The sequence below is a fragment of the Eleutherodactylus coqui genome, chromosome 2, assembly GCF_035609145.1.
Source record: "Eleutherodactylus coqui strain aEleCoq1 chromosome 2, aEleCoq1.hap1, whole genome shotgun sequence".
In the NCBI taxonomy this organism is placed as follows: Eukaryota; Metazoa; Chordata; class Amphibia; order Anura; family Eleutherodactylidae; genus Eleutherodactylus; species Eleutherodactylus coqui.
In genome coordinates, this window is record NC_089838.1 from 290,808,017 (window position 1) to 290,816,529 (window position 8,513).

The 8,513-nt window shown below is 49.0% G+C and overlaps 1 protein-coding gene across 1 annotated transcript; it reads right to left on the reverse strand.

The window, feature by feature from the left end:
* Positions 1–385: 385 nt before the first annotated feature.
* On the reverse strand, positions 386–8,254 carry DNAJB1 (DnaJ heat shock protein family (Hsp40) member B1). The gene is made up of 4 exons (XM_066593222.1): positions 8,125–8,254; positions 4,847–5,098; positions 2,318–2,892; positions 386–1,799 (listed from the first exon to the last, which is right to left on the reverse strand). The coding sequence occupies exons 2-4, from the start codon at positions 5,055–5,057 to the stop codon at positions 1,569–1,571; spliced, it is 1,017 nt and encodes a 338-aa protein (XP_066449319.1). The 5' UTR covers positions 5,058–5,098; positions 8,125–8,254; the 3' UTR covers positions 386–1,568.
* Positions 8,255–8,513: the final 259 nt, after the last annotated feature.

Here is an 8,513-nt window from a genome sequence, read left to right on the forward strand (position 1 = left end):
TTGTAAGAAAAGACTGGCGCAGGACCGCAAGTGCCTCAGCACTGCAAGTAGTGGGTATTATGGTTTTGTAACCTTACCAGCCTCCCCCCCCCCCCCGAAACCAGATACCTCCCTTAATATTGGCCGGTATTACCAAGAATATGGAAGACCTGGGGTTCTCACCTGACTGGAGTAGCATTTTAAGAGGTGTTAAATATAAGATGCGAATACTCCTCTTTTCAGACACGTTTATTACCTGATCCACTTGTCTCCATTGTAGACTCTTTAATAAAACCTATAGGCTGGGTTCACACGGGGTGGAATTGCCACTGAGTTTCTGGGCAGACATGATAGGAAGGTTTAGCATCCAATCATACAAGCCAAGAAATAAGACATGGAGAAAAGATTTATTGAAAATACTTTATTTAGTGTTGGAGATGTTTTCATGTGGTCCAGGAACGCCATGTCACTTTTACAGTGTATCAAGTGGCCAGTCGCTGGACATCGAAACAGTACTAGGAAATGTCATCATCGTATACAAACAATACAACAAAAATATCTGTATCCAAACGCCATATAATCCACCAGCCAACCTCACACAGCTCCAGTCACCTGCAGGACATGTATTTACAGCATGAACCAAGAACAGAACAGAGGAAAATAAAAAGATATATATAATATTTACAACACAAATGTATACTGGGGACTCTGGAATAAGCCAGGCACTAGTTCCTAATGTCAGTCCTCCCTCATTTGAAATCTATATAAGCTGCAAAGCTTTTATACTGGAGCTAAAGAAGCAGCTCCTTGGTGCCAGCTAGTGGCTGGTTCACATAACTGCAACTGTGCAACAAAATAGGCCATTTAAAAAAAAAAAAAAAAAAAACCCTACACGTGCCTCCCATTTAAAACAAGGCTTTGCTACGTGTACATAATATGGGCACGCTAGGCAAAATCATAAGAGATGAAGGTTTTCTGAACTGGCCTTTCTTCTATTTTAAATGCCACTTCCAGGAAGTTGTCAACCATACTGATCTCTGCCTGAAGTATTGGGCACCGTCTGCAATACCACACAGTGCAGAGTGATGCCACGCCAGTCAGCACAGACCTATCGCTGGAATTGAGATATGACATTTAAAGAAAAGTGAGATGAGTGGAAAACAATGGGCTCTACCGCAAGACATTTACATAGGGCTGCAGCGTTTGAGCTACAGCTACTTGCTCTCCATCCTTGCAAACGCCAACAGATCAGCTTCAAAATACAACACTAAATATAAAAAATGAGTGCACATACAACCGCCACAAAATTAATCTGTGTGAGGCTTCTAACTAAAAAGTGGAATAAGCAGCGGGCTCTTAAAATCCTCATCTTAAGACGTTCCGTGGTAGCTGGTTCAGGACTTTTTTTTATAATGCGAGATAAAATAATAAGAAATCTATTTTTCAGCTCATTGGATGCTTTGCTCATGAGCACGATGCCCCCTCTTGTTGTGTCTCCAGTTTCTCAGGCACTGCAGGCGTGTAGAGGGGGGGCAGCCTGTCAGTGCCGCTTTGGTCTGTGTCATCTTAAGTGGGGTCAAGTGTGATCATTACACAGGCAGGACCCGTTCTAGCGTTTCCCGAGAAGCTGTAGGCAGACGTTCAGGGAAGCGGATATCAAACTCCACTACGAGATCTCCCTTCTGATCTGGGGCTTTGGGGAGCGGCAGTCCTTCTCCGTGAATCTTGCGCTTGGTCCCTGGGTTGATTATGTCTTTGCTGACAAATGGAATGGTGCGACCGTCCAGGGTGGGGATGTTGATGGAGCAGCCACAGAGAGCCTGGAAGAGGAGAAACCAGTGATAAGTGAGGAAACTACAGTACTGAAGAAGTAACACCAACATGAGGATAATCAGAACAGAGATTTTAAACCTATAGTCTGTCTTGTTGTGTAGCTGATCCCTGCTAGTCAGCCATTGTGTTAGGGTCAGGGAAACCTACCAGGAAGTGTCCCCTAACCGGAAGTCTAGAGCTGCTGCAAAACTGTAACAGAGTATGCCATGCAGCCGTCAGGACTAGTAGTTGTAGTTTTGCAGCAGCTGGAGAATCACTGCCCTATGTGATTGTGTCACAGCCGCTCATTGGGGTCTGGAGTCACTTTAGACAGGTTGTGTGGCATGAAATCCATAATGTTATGTCTTGCCGGGGAAATTCGATGCCCACCCAAATAAGCGATCTTCTCTGAATGTAGCTCTGGGCTTTAACCAACAACTTCACTAAGCCTAATAGGACAAATGAGAAGGAAAGGACAAGCCGCTATCTGGTCCGGACTTCTATTACACAGGGATACGTCACTCACCTCTCGTAGGCTGATCTTTGCTGTGTAGACAACATTAGATGAATCTCTCTTGAAGACTGAATGAGGTTTATCCTTCAGCACAAACACAATATCTGCCGGGATGTTGTTAGGCATCTCATCGCCCTCTTTGGGGAATGTGATTTTGGTGCCTTCCTTCCAGCCCCTCTTCACCTGGATGGTGAGGATCTTGTCCTCACTGTGTACACTTCTTCCATCTGGGCCAAGACGTTTGTGAGAGATCTTCATCTTCTTGGTGCAGCCGCTATAGACATCTTCTAGAGAAACTGGCAGCTCCCTGACTACCGGTGGATCTTGTTTCTTGGGGATTGCCTCACGACGTCCAGGGGCAGCCCTGGGGAAGCCACCTAAATGACCAAAGCCGCCCATACCGAATCCTGAAAAGGGGTCTTCTGTGTCCATGTCCTCATCTCCCCTTCCACCAAAAAAGGAATCAAAGGGGTTACGACCTCCAAAGAACTCTGTAAACATGGCGTGAGGATCTCCATGGAAAGTGTAGCTGAAGGAAGGACCATTGTGACCACCGCCTCCTCCACCTCCTGGGGTTCCTTTAAGGCCTGTTAAAAAAAAAAAAAAAAAAGTTAAAGAAATAGCCATTGAAAGAGCAGCAGCATTACCAGGCTGATGACTTTCTTTCTACCAGCCCTCAGCCACTTAAAGCCTAAGGTGGCTCGTACTGTAAATGCGGCAGATCTTTCACAACACATTCCTCTGTGGAAGTTCCATGACATTTACACACTGCGTGATGAGACATCCTACCTCTTACACTATGAGGGGCCATTTAATAAGGAGGTCCTAATGGGAAGGGAACTTGTCCCGATGACCGCTCCCTCCTCAAAGGGGAGCCGCAGCAGCAGCTACTGTAGCAGCAGGTTGCCAGACAGCAAAGATGAATTTGCAGGGTAAACTGCAGCTGCTGCATGTAGCATTACATGAACACCAAATATAGGGATGGCTTGAATCCATCAAAGCTGCTTGTTAGTAGCCCCCCGCTCTAGCTCTGAATGGGGTCTCGAGTAGGCTCTAGTAGTGCTAGCAGCAAACTGGAACGCAAGGTCAGACAAATCCCAAGCGTCAGGAAGCTCCTGCATTTGATGCCCTCATTTTCTTTCAAGTGAACTGAAACTAAGGAAAAAGACAGGAGCCGACATGTCCTGATCCGCAGAAACACCGAGGCTCCGACGGGACGGGATCTGCTCAGTGCACCGCCATAGATCATTAGTGGAAGCAGCACCAGCGGTCAGCGGGGAGGTGAGGGGCTCCATGTTTGGCTCATGGATGATACGGTGTAATATTCCACCCAGTCGTCTGAAATCATTGCCTCCTTCAGTGACAAATTAACCAAAGCAAACAAGACAATAATAGCTGGAGCCTTATGGACACAATAAGGAAGCAGACCGATATGGCATTTAGGGCACTCGCAGAGGGAAGGGTACTGCACACCGCCGGGTAAGCTCACACTTCTAGACACCATGTGCTAGCCAACATGTCTGCACAGGTTTACTAGGGCGTGTGGGGTGGAAAGGTATACTGGTTACCAGGTGATATCCTGATGCCACACCCGCAGTCGTGACTGAAGGAAAGCTCATACCAGTCGTGTCACTGTGGTAACAACCCATCTACGAGTAAATGCTAAGGTCAGGGAACGCATGCCACTTCCTAGCCGAGTGGAAGACATATGAAACGGATTACACCTTTAGGGTAGTACAAACACATGCGAGAAGACGTCACTGCAGGAGGTCTGGTGTACAGAGACCAGCAGGGGTCTAGACAAGGGGGGCTACAGAATGGGGTTCTCCAATTTTGGATTTCAAAGAAAGTTTGTTTTTATCCCCCCTATTCATAAGTCTCGAATTTGGCGAAGATCTTGTTGCAAATCTGCAGGTAACCTGCAACACCTGGGCTTGTTGTGGATATGGACTTCCCCATGGAACTCAATAGGAAATATCTGCAACAAGAATGGACATGCTGCAGATTTAAAAATCCACAATGCAAGCCAATGGACGTGCCGAAGTTTCCTGCGAGTGTGTGCATGAGACTCGGTAAGACCTTGGCCACCTCGCTGCTAGAATATTGCCAGTCGATTTTTCACCTAGAAATCCGGATAGAAAGTCTTCAGCATTTCCACCATATGTAAAAGGAGTTGTTGAGCCGGCCATGTGCACCTCCACTCGCCAATCAGAATAGAAGGGGAGGTAATTATTAAGGCTGTATCTGGGGTTTTCAGGGCGAGTATATCAGGGCATTGCAGATAAAGCAATTCCCTTATATATTAACCCAAGCACTGCCACACTTGAGCAAGGTCACAAACAGACTACACATGAGGGAAATTTAGCAAAACTACTACAAGGTAAAAGTGGAGCATTCCCAAATAACCAATCAGGTTGCTGCTCTTATGTCCCCAAGGGGCTCTCAGAAAGAATAGTGACAGGCAGCTCCGACACTTTTTCCTCTCCCCCTGGAAATGTATCAGTATAATCCTCCCCAAGTGTCCACAGACACGTCACATACCCTCCTCTCCGTACTTGTCGAATATTTCCCTCTTCTTAGGGTCGCTCAGAACATCGTAGGCCTCAGCAATCTCTTTAAAGCGCTCCTCAGCCCCAGGGTCCTTGTTCTTATCGGGGTGATATTTTAGGGCTTGTTTCCGGTACGCCTTCTTGATATCTTCTTCTGAGGACCCCTTGGACAAGCCAAGAGTTTTGTAATAATCTTTGCCCATCTTCCTGGCTGATTGTTCCAGTTAGTGATGTAACCGGAGACCTGCGGAGGAACGGAAAACACATTAGTATCATAATTATGTGCACAAGGGGGATGCAGGGCGGATGGGACCCTCAGGTGATGGGCATATCATACAGAACTGCCTTTCCCTGCAGGTGATCACAAGTTGGGAAAGTTAGGTGCCAACCCCCGCGGCCGGGATCCCATGTTGGGACGGCCACTACGCCTGCACACGATGACTGGTGGTCCTACAATTTTACAGCAAAATTGTGCTACAGTTGGCAACCACAAGGAGGCATCATTTCAGCTACCATGGAATGCACATCCCACCCAGTCAGTAGTTCTAGTCTAATGTATATGGGGGCCTTAATACAGCAGTAGTACTGTGCGCCCAACCGCCATACCCCGCTTATTAGTACTTGTCTACACGCAGATAAGTTAGAGCAAACACCACGTAATACACAGGTAAACACAGCGAGGAACGCCACGTACCACATGCATACATTACTCTCCAAGGACACTAAAGCCGATCAACACAGCTGAAAGGTCAGCAACTAATTACTTTGTTTCACTTTTTTTTTTTAAGATCTCCGCTTGCTGTCAGTGAGTGGGGAGCTTCATGGTTTACACTCATAGCCCTAAAACTGCAGAGCTAAGATTCCTTTTAAGTCTGCAACAAAGGCTCCGCTCTGCCCCTCCGGCGTAGATCCCTGATATAACCCCGGGTTGTCAGGCAGACGGCCCACACTAAGGTCTGTTAGGCGCCAGATCCACCATTTCTGTTATTTTCACTGTTCGGCTGATTACTGCGATCTGTCTGCTGTGGGGATCTGTGCAGTAGTTTTTGAAAAACTTGCCCTTTAGCAATCGTACATACATAGAGGACTACTTAAAAGTAGTCCTGGATAGTCCTGTATTATTGCTAAATGCAAGTTGTTCAAGAACTACTGCACAGATCCCCACAGCAGACAGATCGCAGTAATCAGTGCCTTATGGCGCTCCCAGTGAGGGGGGCAGAAAGATGCCAACAGGTTTCCTGTAAACCCCATCAGTTGGGCCTTCTGTTCTTCACATGTGTGAAAAACTAATGAGCTGTGTTACACTTGTGTATTAGAACACTGAACAAAAACGGAGGCCGCTGGGCACACGGGCGGGACGGACCCTGCATGTGGGATTCCTGTAGCTGAGTTCGACCCTGTGCCCGGGGCCGGTGACCCCAGCTTACCTCTCCACCAGCTTCTCCTCTGCTGCGGATGTGCCATACAGAGGACGCCGCAGCTCCTGAGACCATTCTGCAATGATGATTGCAGAATGGCGCGGGACGGGCAGCTTGCATTGACTTCAATGGAAGCCGACCGTGCGTAGCCTGCACTAAAATAGCAGCATGCCGTGATTTCTCCCCTGCGAGGGGAAATAAATAAATAAAATATCGCAATAGATTTCCGCTCAAGGCAGGAAATCGTGTTTTCATATAGCATGCTATGGGCTGGATTTGATGCAGAACCCCGCTCCGGATTTTGCAATGCCAATGTACCCGTGTGCAGCTGGCCTGATGTAAAACACATGGAAACTGACCAAAATCACACTTGTCCAGGCGAATCATCGTCCGTTTACGCCAAAGGTTATGTCTGAACGAGTGGATGTCATCGTCGGCCCGTGCAGCCTGTTTACACAGCAGACACATCGCTCAGTCGCTCACATTCGCTGTATATGAGCCTGAACGATGAGTATTTAAACCCAACGATTAGTGAACGAGCCGACAATTATCATGGCTACAGAACGTGAGCGAGAAGCCAACGATTTCTCCACCGCCGGCGGCGTTCACACTGAACCATTATTGGTCACTTTCGCTCATTTGAATGATAAGCGTTCCGTGTAAAAGGGCCTTTTATTAAAGAATTAGGCCCAATGCCCACGGGCCGATCGGATCCCGCAGCCGTCCGTACGGGAACCGCAGTGAAATGGAGCGTGCTGAGATCTGTTTTCCGGAACAGAAGGGCTGCAAAACAAATCCGCAGGCTTTAGTTTATGTGCGGACGCCCATGCTTCCCTACGGGCGGCTAGATGTGTGAATCTTCCGCGCGGATCACCCAATCCGGATTCCACAAATCAGATCCGCCCGTGGACAATGCGCCTTACACTATCCCCGGGGTTCTTTTCCCCTCTTCCTACGGCCCCAATGCCCACGGACTGATCATCAATGCGGAATTCGTGGCCAACCGCCTGCCACAAATTCCACCGCAATGCCCGTCCATAGCATGCCATATTAAAAGATTCCTCCACGCCCACGAGCGGAAGTCAACTGTGATTTTTCCGCTCGCGGGGAAGAATCGCAGCAGATTCTATTTTGTGCGCGGGGGTGGGGTGGGGGGGTGGAGATTCTCCAATGAAGAGCGTGCGATTTATGGTCACGGATCTCGCAATGACACCTCAGCCGTGGGCGGCCGGCCTAAACTGATGTCCAGGACATGACGGCTCACAGCTCAGGGTTTGTTACAATGTATCCAGGACATGACGGCTCACAGCTCAGGGTTTGTTACAATGTATCCAGGACATGACGGCTCACAGCTCAGGGTTTGTTACAATGTATCCAGTCCGCTTGAAGAAAACACCACAAGCAACAATCTCTTCTGTTCTCAAAGTTTCCAATAACTTTCAGGAAGCTTCCGGGGCGTCACACTAGCGGTGGGCACGGGGCAGGGAGGGTCGCTGCGGCCGGGCACTTCCGTCTCTGTACGCCCATTACACTAGAACAGCGTCCAATGGAAGAAAAACGCAGTATTATCAGCCGGATCTGACGGAACCGCCACATCCCCGTATACTAGACGCACCAGGATGGTGGGTGCAATCAGAACACGCCCTGTGCCAGGCACCATTACCAGTAAAGTTAGTTACCCCATACCACCTGCCCATGTGGCAGGCAGGAACCACCCAGGTGTGAGCGAGCCCCGAGCAGACTTACAGAAGAGGGGGCACAACTGTAACAAACCCTCAGCTGTGAGAAGGCTGACGCGTAGCGCTCCCAGCCCTCCCCGCTCCCACCACACGCACTTCCCAGCCCCTCGTACCTGACCCCGGCGCTCGCTGGACTCCTCGCGCTCTGCCACAGCCCGTCACTTGTAGGGACGCGGCTCCGCCTCCAGAACCTTCCAGATCTTTCTTCCGCACTCTAGAAACTTCAGACCGCGTAGACCAATCACAGCGCTCAGCGCGCGAAATTCAACCAATCACCGGCAAGTGGTAGCCGCAGCCAATCAGCAAATTGTAGGAGGCGGTCTATGAGTGATAGGTCGTTAAGGAACGAACGAGCGGCCCCTTGTGGTGAGCGGTGGGATCTACGTTCCTGTCAGAGAGCCGGAAGCGGCAGCTAACCCTTTCTCTGCTGGATAAGGGAAGCTGTCCTCACACAGTGCTAAGAGACCTCAATGCCTGCTTGAGACGTGCAGCTGGCCTGTAG

Bases quoted from the DNA above. Each gene is read 5' to 3' on its own strand.
- DNAJB1 (XM_066593222.1), bottom strand. From the start codon at position 5,057: ATGGGCAAAGATTATTACAAAACTCTTGGCTTGTCCAAGGGGTCCTCA. The intron at 2,893-4,846 runs GTATGTGACGTG...TTTTTTTAACAG, and splicing joins CGACAAGTACGGAGAGGAGG to GCCTTAAAGGAACCCCAGGA. The intron at 1,800-2,317 runs GTGAGTGACGTA...CTCCTCTTCCAG, and splicing joins CAAAGATCAGCCTACGAGAG to GCTCTCTGTGGCTGCTCCAT.